This window comes from Formica exsecta, unplaced genomic scaffold, assembly GCF_003651465.1.
Source record: "Formica exsecta isolate Colony F162 unplaced genomic scaffold, ASM365146v1 scaffold222, whole genome shotgun sequence".
NCBI classification, from domain to species: domain Eukaryota; kingdom Metazoa; phylum Arthropoda; class Insecta; order Hymenoptera; family Formicidae; genus Formica; species Formica exsecta.
Genome location: NW_021849518.1, coordinates 81576 through 95486, shown reverse-complemented (window position 1 = coordinate 95486; position 13911 = coordinate 81576). Strand labels below are relative to the sequence as shown.

Sequence of the window (13911 nt, the reverse complement as noted above, 5' to 3'; positions counted from 1 at the left end):
GCTGATACCGCTCGCCGGCAGTCTGAAACGCAAAAGCGAAACGTGACGTCACTTATACACCAAGCGTATACAGCATATTAGAAAAAATAGGTGAAACGCGCGGTAATTATGCGCATCGGGGCTATCATTGCGCCGTGCTTTCTGTCTTTATTAAAGAGCGCTGGCTTTCTTTCGCGCATGGATTTTCGCGCATTCTCGAAATCTCGCGCCATTCGCCGCCAGACAAAAAAAAAATCAAGTTTCTTTTCATTAAACTTTATAATTTAACAAATAATAATAAGAAATGTGTACGTGTATGTGTGTACGTGTGTAAGTATGATGTATATAATTATTATGGAAAGATTACACACATAAAGAGCATTAAACATATAATCATAATAATAAGATAAGAGAGATTTTATAATTTAGTAAATAGTAATTAAGCTTTGATAATAATACCAGAGGGGTAATAATAATAATACTCTTTAAAAAAATATATAACTGGACTCAAAAGAAATTTTTTAAGCGAAAGATTTGCCCGATCAAACTATATGTATCCGTTCAAGAGATCAACAGGTCGGCGAAGATTGTGACTTGCGCTTTTGATCTAACGAATTAATCTAGATACTTACATGTGCTATACTGGCCGCCTCTGTCGAGGTTGCCGAGGCCAGTTGGTTCCGATTCTCTATCACCGTCTTGATTTGTTCGAGTACCTAGGAACAAATCACGTATAAGCGGTCAATAGTTATACATGTGTTATTATACGCGACTGTCATTTGCCAAAATTATTATTTAATATGAAAATGTAATTCGAGAAAAGTGCGGGACTTTCCTTTTTTTCTTTTGTTATCTTTTTGATGACATTTAAAAGGAAAGTGTCCGCCGTATTAAAGAATGGAAATTTTCTTTTTAGTGTATATATGTTTAGCATACGTATAAAACACGGCATATTTTAATGCTCTATCCAAGGCAGAAAAATAAGTTTCCGACAAAAAAAAAATACGACGATAAAGATTGTCACGCGTCCCGCGTGAAATGTTTATCGTTAAAAGCGTCGAGAGCAATCGTGAATTTTACGAGCGTCGATTTACGAGCTTTAAAAGTATGTTAAAAGCTTTCGCGAATTTACCCGCAGGGATATCCGGTGCCTTTGTGCGGCGTGATGATTGTACTCCTTGTGCTCGATGATCTCGTTACTCTTCCTAGTCTGCCTCCGCTGGGAAAAGACGAAAGAAAACATTCGTGAAATGAAATCGAGTCCTCTCGTGAGTTTTGCGCGCCAGGATTTTCCACGAACGTGAAAACTATTCGAGAAGACTTTCCTCACAAGTATCAGGACGGAACGCGCTCCTCTCATTTTTTTCTCTCGAAAATGAAGAAAGGATCGTCCTACATTTCGTGGCATTCCGATATCAGTTATCCGATAATTATCGAACCCAATAATTACAGGCGTTGAGACGTATTTGAGATATAATTATCGCCAATAATAATCGAGAAACATAAGATATATAATTTGCCAGAGTAGAAATTTCGAATACGCGAAATAAAATTTATCATATAAATAACACTTTACAGAATCGCGAATTAATACTTGTATCACAAAGATATATATGAGATAAATTGTAATCATCATCAAGGCATGAAATATAATTTGCCGGTATATAAACTTGAAGAATACTAGAATAGTATTACATTCTATTCCAAATATTAATATTTTAAAGTAACTGTTATATGATAAATGACATGTGCTACATCGAGCATATATACAATAAAAAGGGAAGATAATAATAGCCATTCACGGGAAAGAAATATCAATGGAGGAAAGTAACGGTATATCCAACGAGAGAAAGAAAAAGAAAGTAATTCGCACGCTCGTTCGAGGAAATGCAAAACGCTGAGTTAATTAGCCTCGTTCGTCAATTACATCTCTCTGCGGCGCACCGTCATTTTTATGCAACTCCGTGATAACTCTAGTAATTGATCTACCCATATGCAAACGCGTGTGCGTGTGTGTGTGTGTGTGTGTGCGCGCGCGCTTGAAAAATCAGAAAACAAGTCACGCGTCAATCCTGGACATGTGTAATCGCGTAACTCGATTCACGCGTGCTTAGAATGCTGTGCGACTCTCCCGAGATGTCAGCGAGATGAGACGAGAGAGAAGCATCGCTGTTTTTGCAGCCGTTTACGCTTCACGCAGTAGCGAGCACGACGACTCGCGAATCTCCGTATACATGGCTCATGTATATAATTCGCGGATATGTAAATGATACTAGAAAATATATACTCATGCACTTGCATCACAATTAACGAGCTCTTAAAGATTATTCAAATGTTGCCGCGCGAGTTTCACTGGCTGGTAGAAAGGAAAACTTTACGAGTCTCTCGAGGAGTGTATTTTTTATGAATGACATTAATATTGGATTATATGCGAAATAATCCGGCCAATCGATCTATTAATCGCTCTATTAATTCGCTTTAATTTTTTATAATGATTGTGAAAAATCTATGATTGGCTATATTGGTATATAAATGACGTAAACTTAAAAATTTATTTAAAAACTTGAAAAATGATAACATCTTTTTTCTCCTTGCCTTAATTTTGCGAAATCTTAAACAATTTTATTTTTGTATCTTTCTAAAAGATATCTGGGTGTTTCAAATTTCGATTTAAATAATCTATCCTGTCTCTGTGACATGTACCGGTCCCTTGAGAAATACGCTCTAAAAGCAGCTCGAACATTTTACAGAACATCTGTGACATCTGAATACGAGAATAAAATACTGACCTCGAGCGTCGTCAAGCTGGCCAGCGAGGAGAGAGGCCGAGTATGAGGGACTTCCCCCGGGAAAACGCTATCATGCGACACTGATAACTTGCCGGCACCTGCTCGTAACTTGACGAGATTATCCTGCACTCCTCCTCTCCGGAGGAATACGCTAAAAGTTCAATGAATATATATACAAAAAAGTTTTATTTCTTATAAAAATAAAAATTATTATTATGAATTAAATTACTGAAATTTGCGCAACATCTATAATAGAAACATATAAACAATGTATATAAATATTCCAAATTTAATATAATTATATAATTATAATGTAAAATCTCAATGAAAAGTACTAACATAAAAATACTGATGAAGAAGGCATAACATAATCAAAATCATAATATATTCCATATCTCTCTATATGTATATATAGTAAAAATTTACTCTACATTTATCGGAAAGAAACCGAGAGAAAAAGCGTACGCAGGCATGACGTTTAGCATAAAGTTTATTCGTTGCCGTAAATACTTGCAATCAAAGCGATGAATGATTTGTCAGGAATAACACGCGTCAGCGATGACAGATAATTATACAATTATCATCTTTGTGTGAAGTTCTATATGCAAAGATATATCATTTGAGCAATAGCAAACCGCATCGTCATTGAATAGTATTCAGATACATTATATATCACACAACGGAAATTATACAATCGCGCGTAAGACGCCCTTTCGTATTAATACTACGTAAACTACAGATACTACTAGGCTAACAATAACAATAAAAACTGAACGAAAAAACGAGGTCACAAATTGTAAATTAATAATGAGAACCGAATGGTACAATTTAATTTGTATTCCGAAAAAAATATAAAATTATCAAATGTATATAAGATATTTAATCGGCTATCGACGGTTATTTTAAAGCCTATGGAGCGAATTACAATCATTTTGATTTCATTTGAAAGATAATTTAATTCCATGTTAAATTTTAAAGGTTTAGATTTAAAAAAAAAATAATAAAACTAAATTTTGTAAAAGGGTTATTAAAAAGTTAGATTTTTAGATTTATATGTATATGTATATACGGAAAGAAAAGTTAAAAAAATTGGAAAATGTCCGTGAAAAAAAGCGCGCGCCTGTGTTGTTCTAGTATCATAAATAATAACGATAATTATTATCAACAGAAACATCATATTATCTACATCTCAATTTTAATTAATGTAAGTTTTAATGCTATTAGATGTGTGTATATAAGATTATGGAGTCTAAACTATTGTTAGTTTAATTTTCAAACTTGAACAAAGACAATGTTGCCACTCTCTATAGTTCTTCGATTTTAAATCGTTTTACAACTGAGGCATTATAAGCTGATTAACTGATAATTAATTACTATCAGCAGTTTGTTGGTACAGTTATTATCTATGTTTGTCAAATTATTTTCGAAGATGATAATTAAGATTTTATCCAAAATTAAAGCGATTGCTCAATGATCCACTAATGCCAAAATACATATTGTGATATTTACTGTTTAAACAATCGGCGAGTTTTGATAAACGTGATAAAACTGGGTCTTTTTGACGATCGGATATATCGTCTACTGAAAAGATAACACAAATTTCGCATTGTCGCATACATTGACATTTCGATAAATATAGTATTCGAAGGACGTGATACCACGTAATATTGATGTACACATATTGGCAATCTAGGGTTAAATACGTTCTAAGCAACTACTGCTGAGATTGAAGGAAGATTGATGTTTTCTACCTTTCTCGGTCGCAAGCGTCGGTGAGAAGCTCGCTGGCGCTTCTGCTGCGAGCCTCCTCGGGGCGTCCCGCAGGATGCCTCATCGTGATCTCCTCCCGCGGGAGATGTGCCAATTCAGCATCTCGATCGCCTGAATTGGAAACGAGACGCGCATCAGCAGCACCGCGGCTTTTCCGCCGGAAAATCTTCCGGAGACCGCGTAGGGGATGAAAACGGCGTTTCTTTGGTTCTGCAAGCAGAAGACATTCGCAAAGGAAAATTACGTAACTTAATATATATTCGCGCAATTATGATATAAATTAAAAATACAATCTTATTACGATTGTAGAAATATATTTGAAATAAAATGTGCAAATAAAATAATGTAACAGTTATAAAAAGTAAATAATTTATATCTTTATCTGCATTATTATTATTATTATCAAGATTGACAATTTTATAAGATAAGCAGCAGCGACCAACCAATATTTACCGAGAAAGTCTTCGAGCGACTCGAGAGAAGGCATCCTTTCACTGATATGCCTATAATTGGAATTCACATATTCCGTTTACACTATACACACGACTGACCTTACGGATTCAATAACGCACGATATACACGGGAACGGTGTCAGGACGTGATAAGATTAGAAATTCAGTCCCCGATAACTCTATCGGCCGACATATCACGAGCTGGGAGAGCCTCTCCTTATAAGGTATCGGCCTAGCGTCGCGCCAGTATTCGATCTCTCTCTTTAATGACTCTCTCCTACATTCCCCTCTACCTCCTCTTCTGACCCGTCCCCATCCTCCTCTCTTACGAGCAGACTAACTTTATCACTTGACATGACACATCCGCCGATATTTCTCGAGAGAACCACGCGACGTCTTTGATGTTAATGTGCACGGAAAGGGACTCTTTAGCAGGTACATGGGTCTCTCTCGACTCTCTCGACGAGATACGTAACAAGTCAGAAAACTAAATGTGATCGTCGTTGAAAAATACCTGTGCCGCATTATGCGGTAAATCAGCAGAGTAAATGAATAAAAAATGCTCAAAGTAAAATACGCAATTACAGTGAACCTAAATAATTAAATGCGTGATAAATACTGATATAGAGAAATAATGGAATCGAGGAACTAATATAAAGGGAAATAAGAAATGATGAAACAATTAATAAAATTTAAAAAAAAGTAAAGATGCAAAAATTACCGTCTTGCGAAATTATCAAGATAATTGTACAAAAATATGGCCCATGATGTTTCAATAAATGTTATGATAGTAACGTAAACGACCGTATTTTTAATGTGTATTTATGATATACTATCTCTTCTTATGTAATATAAATATTTGTTGACTTTCAAAGAAAGAGAGAAGCAAATAAATCCTAAACACATTAATTAATTTTATACGCTATATATTATAATATAATAATTATATGATTAAAAAAAAAACAATTAATATTATTTAATATTTAAAATCAATCTACGTACATTTCTTCATCAAATATCGGCTTTAACGAGACAAGAGGGGAGAAGAATAAACGCTTGATCGGAAGTGATCTTTACTGTGTACTTGACACTTTCTATGCGAGTGCATTTTACACGCTTCAACGACAGCTTTGGCATCGGTGAAGCGCGAAAAATAATGTTACGGTCGAGTCGCTCGCTCACGGCTGCCTGTCGCACATAACGAGAACATCTGTTTGTCTGATATGGAGGATTAATGCAGCATGCCTCGAAGATATTCCTGTCATCAGTCGCAGAAACTAGTACACGTAGAGAAACAATAGATTCTCATAGAAAAAACATTAATTAAGAGATAAAAATTAGAATTTTTTACACGTTGTTATAAATATGTTATATAGTAGTCGAATTACACAAAGCGTTAAAAAATTTTAAAAATTGTCGAATTACAAATTTTGATTTGATCAGATTTTCATATAATTAATCCTCAGAATTTAATATGGATTCTGATTAAAAGCAGCTCTAGTGAAATATATTTTAGATACTAAAAAAAAAAAAACTCTGTTTTAATTGGAATTCACATATTCCGTTTACACTATACACACGACTGACCTTACGGATTCAATAACGCACGATATACGCGGGAACGGTGTCAGGACGTGATAAGATTAGAAATTCAGTCCCCGATAACTCTATCGGCCGACATATCACGAGCTGGGAGAGCCTCTCCTTATAAGGTATCGGCCTAGCGTCGCGCCAGTATTCGATCTCTCTCTTTAATGACTCTCTCCTACATTCCCCTCTACCTCCTCTTCTGACCCGTCCCCATCCTCCTCTCTTACGAGCAGACTAACTTTATCACTTGACATGACACATCCGCCGATATTTCTCGAGAGAACCACGCGACGTCTTTGATGTTAATGTGCACGGAAAGGGACTCTTTAGCAGGTACATGGGTCTCTCTCGACTCTCTCGACGAGATACGTAACAAGTCAGAAAACTAAATGTGATCGTCGTTGAAAAATACCTGTGCCGCATTATGCGGTAAATCAGCAGAGTAAATGAATAAAAAATGCTCAAAGTAAAATACGCAATTACAGTGAACCTAAATAATTAAATGCGTGATAAATACTGATATAGAGAAATAATGGAATCGAGGAACTAATATAAAGGGAAATAAGAAATGATGAAACAATTAATAAAATTTAAAAAAAAGTAAAGATGCAAAAATTACCGTCTTGCGAAATTATCAAGATAATTGTACAAAAATATGGCCCATGATGTTTCAATAAATGTTATGATAGTAACGTAAACGACCGTATTTTTAATGTGTATTTATGATATACTATCTCTTCTTATGTAATATAAATATTTGTTGACTTTCAAAGAAAGAGAGAAGCAAATAAATCCTAAACACATTAATTAATTTTATACGCTATATATTATAATATAATAATTATATGATTAAAAAAAAAACAATTAATATTATTTAATATTTAAAATCAATCTACGTACATTTCTTCATCAAATATCGGCTTTAACGAGACAAGAGGGGAGAAGAATAAACGCTTGATCGGAAGTGATCTTTACTGTGTACTTGACACTTTCTATGCGAGTGCATTTTACACGCTTCAACGACAGCTTTGGCATCGGTGAAGCGCGAAAAATAATGTTACGGTCGAGTCGCTCGCTCACGGCTGCCTGTCGCACATAACGAGAACATCTGTTTGTCTGATATGGAGGATTAATGCAGCATGCCTCGAAGATATTCCTGTCATCAGTCGCAGAAACTAGTACACGTAGAGAAACAATAGATTCTCATAGAAAAAACATTAATTAAGAGATAAAAATTAGAATTTTTTACACGTTGTTATAAATATGTTATATAGTAGTCGAATTACACAAAGCGTTAAAAAATTTTAAAAATTGTCGAATTACAAATTTTGATTTGATCAGATTTTCATATAATTAATCCTCAGAATTTAATATGGATTCTGATTAAAAGCAGCTCTAGTGAAATATATTTTAGATACTAAAAAAAAAACTCTGTTTTTCTTATTAATATATCCGTTAAATTTTTCTCTAAAATTTAGATTAATATTTAATATGCAAGAACGGAAATTAAATTTTTACAAGAGAAATTCAAGTTTGAATTCGCTCAAAAGTTAATGCATCAACTACAAAAAGATTTCGGTCAAGACAAACATTAATTGATTGAGAATTCATGAAATTTCTCTCCGTTCTTCACGTCCTTGATTAAGAAATTAGCTCCCAAGTTAATTTCCCCGGTTCTTCGGAGCTTAGCAATTCAACGGGAATTAATCAAATGACAGAGGTCTGATCCGGAAATTCATTCGTAATGACACATAACCGCGGCCGTGTTCTTTCGAACAATAGTACCGAGCACCTGCTATAAAAAAAAAAGAAATCATATAATTCGCCGCGTGTCACGATCATAACTACCGTCGTTGTTTTAATCTTTGTCCGGTCTTAATTAAACATACGCGTTTCTTACTACCGTTAACGACGTCCTCGATTTACCATCCTTGCTCGAGATGCGGAGAAGACGTCCTCGTATTCGTATAATATTACGAGTTGCAGACGTTACCGTAATGTAACGCCAACTTGCCAAACTACTCAATCAAAATTAATAATGTCTTCCAGAGGTAAATCAATTCTCTTTAATCTTTATAGTAAACACATAAAATATAAATAAAATATATATTCAATAACGTATAAACAAATAGTAAAACTGTAATTATATATATAAGAGAGAATATTATTCAACATTAAAGAAACAATTTTTCATTTTCAACTGTTACGGATTTTTATAGAAAATCGTTTAAACTCCGCGCGAAAAACGCGGAAAAATTCGAGAAATCCGTACGTTTCATCATATGCCTCGTTTATTCGCGATTTATTCAAATACACGCCTCGAAAATATCGTGTGATCTCAAATGAGCGTGACGCCAAGAATCCGATTCTCAAGAAGGAAAAGCAGTTTTTCCAGCAATGCGTCTAGACTGTCGCCGCAAGCGTCGTATTTCTACTATCTTCTGGAATTCAACATAAAGCAATTTCCTGGGAAATTCTTTCGACTTGAACAATGCGACGGATGGCCGGAAAAAAATGCTCGGTAATCATTGAAACTTTTTAACTCGCTATTATATTATTAAAAAAAAACAATGTTAATATATATCAATCTTTTACGAAATTAAAAATCATAAAGAAATAAAAACAATATTAAAGACGGCTCGGGATTTTTTTCTACTTTTTTAATATTATTATAATTATATAAGAAAATTACGTAATATGTATTATGTAATTATATGTAATTACATATTATAAAGTATGATATATTTATTATACTTATTCTATAATTAAATTGATAATTCCTAAAACTTTCTCCAGAATACTTTCCAGCATAAATACGTGACGTTAAAGTATGCTAAGAGTTCTCAAGTAATTAAGTACTGACCTTTGGGTACAGGGTCGATGCTGTGCTGAACTGCCGGGAACTCGCCGAGACCGAAAGCGCGATGCTGCTGCTGCTGCTGCTGATGGTGATGATGATGATAATGATGGTGCGGGTGATGATTCTGAGGGGGCGGCGAGGCCTCCCTCACGCAACCCATCAGGCTGAGGGCACCGCCGACACCTCCGCCGCCGCCACCGCCGCCACCCGGGGCGGTGCTCGTCGACATCGTCCTATTGTTCTGAAACACCCCGAAGAACCAGGCTGCAACGTAGGACTCTCTCACGCGCTGGTACCATGCCGAAAAAAACCAGCTCTCCGATCTTTTCCAGCTCTTCCAGCCGTCCATCTTTCCTCGAGAGATCTCGTCTCGCGGACGTAAATAGATGGGTAAGCAGGTATTGAACGCGCGAAGAAAAAAAAATATTTATAGCTTTCTCAGTTCTTCTGCCACTTCTTTTGCGTGCGAATGGAATTGTGAACGGAGGCGCGGTCTTGATGCGACCAGGTCGACACAATTCGAGGGGATATTGATTTTGTATCAGCTGACTTTACTTTCGTCTCTCGCAGCGACCTTGCGCAACTTAATTCGATGTGAATGATACCCCGCGCGTACTATAATTTATTTCTGCAACGATTGAATGTGTGTATGTGTATGTATGTGTATGTGTGTCTAAAGAAAAGCGATAGATCGATTTTAATAATTTTTCAATGTGAGAAGACACACGCGAAGATAACTTGTCATTTTGAGAGAATTCTAAACACGCAAAATAGTTATAGATAATTATTATATTTTTACATTTAATTTTATTCGTAGGAATCGCACAATTATTTATTATTATTATTTGACTCTGTTAAACAACATTATAATTAATCCTTGATTAATTCACCGATTAATATATCTATTAATTGTTTGTGTTCACCGATTAATATATCTATCATCACATAAAATATAACGAGATCAAAGAAAACACAGAAAATATCACCTCGGCACCATTATTCGCGTGCACTTTTCGCAGAAATTAAGTTCGCGCATCCGAGTTTTTTTTTTTTATTTATTTTTTTCTAAAACGGATCACGCGTTAAGACACGAAACGAGTACGCGGAAGGAATTCCTACTGCGGAATGTCGCCTTTAACGAATCGTAGACGGGAAGAAGAACGAGAAGACGCGGAATGCATCAAACGCACCGCCGCCTTCTGTCACCTTTCTCTCTCACACTTTCTTTCTCTCTCTCTCTCTTTCTCTCCCTCTCTCTCTCTCACACGTCCAACCGGAGGGATTGATACTCAATCCCCGGTCTCTCTTCGTATGTCGACGGGCTACCGTCCGCCTCGCTCTTCTAGGCAATGGGGGTCAGGAGAGACGGTCGCCATGGTAACTGCATCCGGCGAGGGGCTACGGTGGCGACGTTGCATCGATTGCACCCTCTCGAGCGCGCGCGCGCGCGCGCGCCCGACCCTGACCTTCGCACAGCTGACGACGACGATGGGCCGGGAGAACGTAGGGAAGCCCGCCGAGAATTAGCGCTGCCGGTTCTTATTAAGGTGACGTCGTCGGATAACGCGACGCTAAAGTACGTCGTATAAAATAAAGTGCGATCATCGTCGAAAATATGCGCGTCAAATAATTATAAAATTCACTCCGGGTTTTTTTTTTTTTTTGTTTTATCTTTAATTTTTGAGAAATTTATAAAACAAGAGCTCTGACATAGAACTTTTCAAAAATACTGTGCGTCGTAAAAAAGTTTGGTAACTCGAAAATCGCAATAAATTTATTAAGTAGTAATTATTTCTTCGATTACTTTTTATTATATAAATAATAATTATTGTTTGTACTAAATTATTAATAATCTTATATACTTTTGTAATCAATTGAAGAATCGCGCATAAAAGGGCATCGACATCGTTTTTTAACATTCCATTAATTTATTACATCAATCATAATCAAAAGTATAATTATTTTCTGATTAATGACTGAAATGTTAAATTAATTATGACCGATATAATTATTTCCGCCCCGCTTATTTTCTTTATTAATCATGATTATTGATTACTCAAAAACTGCAAACAGAGATTGCTAATTTGATACATAGTAATCATTGATTTAATTATATTTCGCTCGACTCTGATTGATAATAATGCAAAGATTAATAAAAATTCCAATTCTGAGTTTTATTTTTTTACGTGATATAAAAATATATAACATTTTATATTTTTTTTGGGCGCTAAATCTATATGAAAATCAGTAAATATCGAATTATCGTAATTTTGGAAAACAATCATCTTCCGCGTGAATGACAGTTGTGAGAAATCGATCGCGTCATTCGTGAAATAGTATTATCATAAAAGCAGACGCGTCCTTGACACAGCTACTCTTGCAGGATGACACGCGCTTACTCGGAATTAATATTGAAGCTTGTGCATTTAAGAAGTCGCGCGTGCGATTGTCAGCTCGAGAATGCAGTCGGCATAATTTTCTGCTAACTCTGGGAGATATCATTGAGACTTTGATACGAAAATTTATATGTTTAGAAATATATGATAAATCGGACCGGATATGCGCGCTCAATTCAACGATCTTAAATCAGTTCCGGAACAAGATAATAGACTTATTAATACACATCATATCCATTTTTTTACATTAATGTATCGATAATTCGTTTAACTTATTTCCTAAGTTAATTCGTTTTATCGAGAACTAGATTTGTTAACAAGTATTATGTATTCGAATTGTGTGTGTATCTAGTATGACAGATTAAATATCTTAATAAGTATTATATACGTTATATAAAATTGTTATCAAAATTATATATTCTGTTAAAACCGTTAATAATTGTAAATTATTCATAATTATAAAAACAATTATTTTAGAATATTTATAAGATAATGATTTTAGATGAGAGAAAGATTAAAGAAAATATATTTTATTTAGAACCACGAGAGAGATATGAAGGAGTAATATAATTATTGTTTAAGTGTTTTAAAGCGTAGTTGGAAAATCTATATCTTCATAACTGAGGCAATAACCACATCCATTGTAGGTTCGTAAATATAAAAATGCATTTTCACGTTCGAGGAATGTAAGTTCGGCTGGAATTGCTGTACAAGTTCGGACAGCACGCATTCTGGAATGTACGCAGAAGCCGCCAAACGGCCGCGCACAATTTTCCATTCGATACGTGGAGTAATTACGCGCTTCCGGTTTCCCGGAACAATTACAGTCGAGCGACCATCCGCGACGACGAGCCATCGATTCTCTCCCTCTTTCATCGCGATGAAATGCGAAATAATGTCGGTCTTGTGGCACAATGCATTTCGGAGAATAATGCGAACTTTTTTTACAAGAGACAGCTTTTTAACTGCCGTACACTTTTGTTTTCGTACTCGGAAAAATATTGTCAGTTTCTTTCTTTATATTCTCGGCCATAAATCTCGCTTGATGGTCGCCCGATAAATCGTCAAATGATTATGTCAGACAATAATAATTATTACGACAATTTGAAATATTATTTCTGATAAAGATATGTTTCTTTACCAAGTTCTAAAGTATAAATTTATGAATTAATTGTAAGATAAATTATCGCAAAAATTACACATCCAGCAAATTAGTTTTTTAAAAATCGGATAATATTGTTTGTTAAAATAATAGTATATAATGATAATAAAATAATGATATAAAACATGTGCGTAAAAATTAATTTTAACAAAATTAAAATTAATTATTTCTTCGAAAAACAAATATATTCATAAATTCTCAAAGTCACAATAAAAATTAGAAACTAAAAAAGCTAGATATTTTTAATTTTTTCATTGTCTTCTTGTTCTGTTTGAATAAAGAGAAATACGTCAACTGATAATAAAAGATGTCCATATCTTACCTTACAGAAAAAACGGCATGTCAGTTGTGGTTTTCGTATACACGTGCGGCGAATGTCTGTAACAAAAGAACGATATCTGTTAAAATCGAAAGAACGCAGGCGAGAAATAACAAAGAGATAAGTACATAGAAACGATGCAAGTGTCGAGGTCACGGCAGGTCGACGAATAATACCCTACTTGCGTACCGATCGTGCCTCGTGCAAACTTTACTCTATTCGCCTATTCGTTCCGCGAATCCCGTCTGATTTATGCAACATCGATACGCGCAACAGAGAACTTTTCTCAGAATTTATACCCAGCTTAAATCTCAAAAGTGCCAATTCAAAGCCGCTCGATTCAAATACGCTAAATCGATCGCAGGTCTCCATTCAAAGCGGCTATAAAGTCTTCTATGTATATGCCGTTCTCGTTTGAGATTTACAAACAAAATGCCAAACATGAAATCTTAAAATTAAATAATTGTAGAAGACATATATTTTTGGCTCGTTTTTTTATTTATTTATCAATATTTTTATTTCTTTTATTTCTTAATTAATATGGGCTTTAATGTAATGAGACTGTGTAAGAGAGTGTGTGGTTTTAAAAAATAA

General features: G+C 35.0%; 1 protein-coding gene across 4 annotated transcripts in view; it reads right to left on the bottom strand.

Moving 5' to 3' along the window:
- LOC115235424 overlaps positions 1 to 13911 on the bottom strand; it is a 67387-nt gene that overhangs the window by 27438 nt on the left and 26038 nt on the right. For 2 of the 4 annotated variants that reach the window (XM_029807216.1, XM_029807217.1), the window contains 6 exons: positions 9444 to 9681; positions 4520 to 4748; positions 2769 to 2919; positions 1112 to 1198; positions 612 to 695; positions 4 to 22 (listed from right to left, as the gene is read on the bottom strand). In XM_029807216.1, coding sequence (XP_029663076.1) covers positions 4 to 22; positions 612 to 695; positions 1112 to 1198; positions 2769 to 2919; positions 4520 to 4748; positions 9444 to 9669 — 796 coding nt within the window. In that variant the 5' untranslated portion in view covers positions 9670 to 9681. Of the gene's footprint in view, positions 1 to 3; positions 23 to 611; positions 696 to 1111; positions 1199 to 2768; positions 2920 to 4519; positions 4749 to 4991; positions 5041 to 9443; positions 10217 to 13911 lie in introns of those variants that run through there. The other 2 variants (XM_029807215.1, XM_029807218.1) reach the window with 2 other exon arrangements.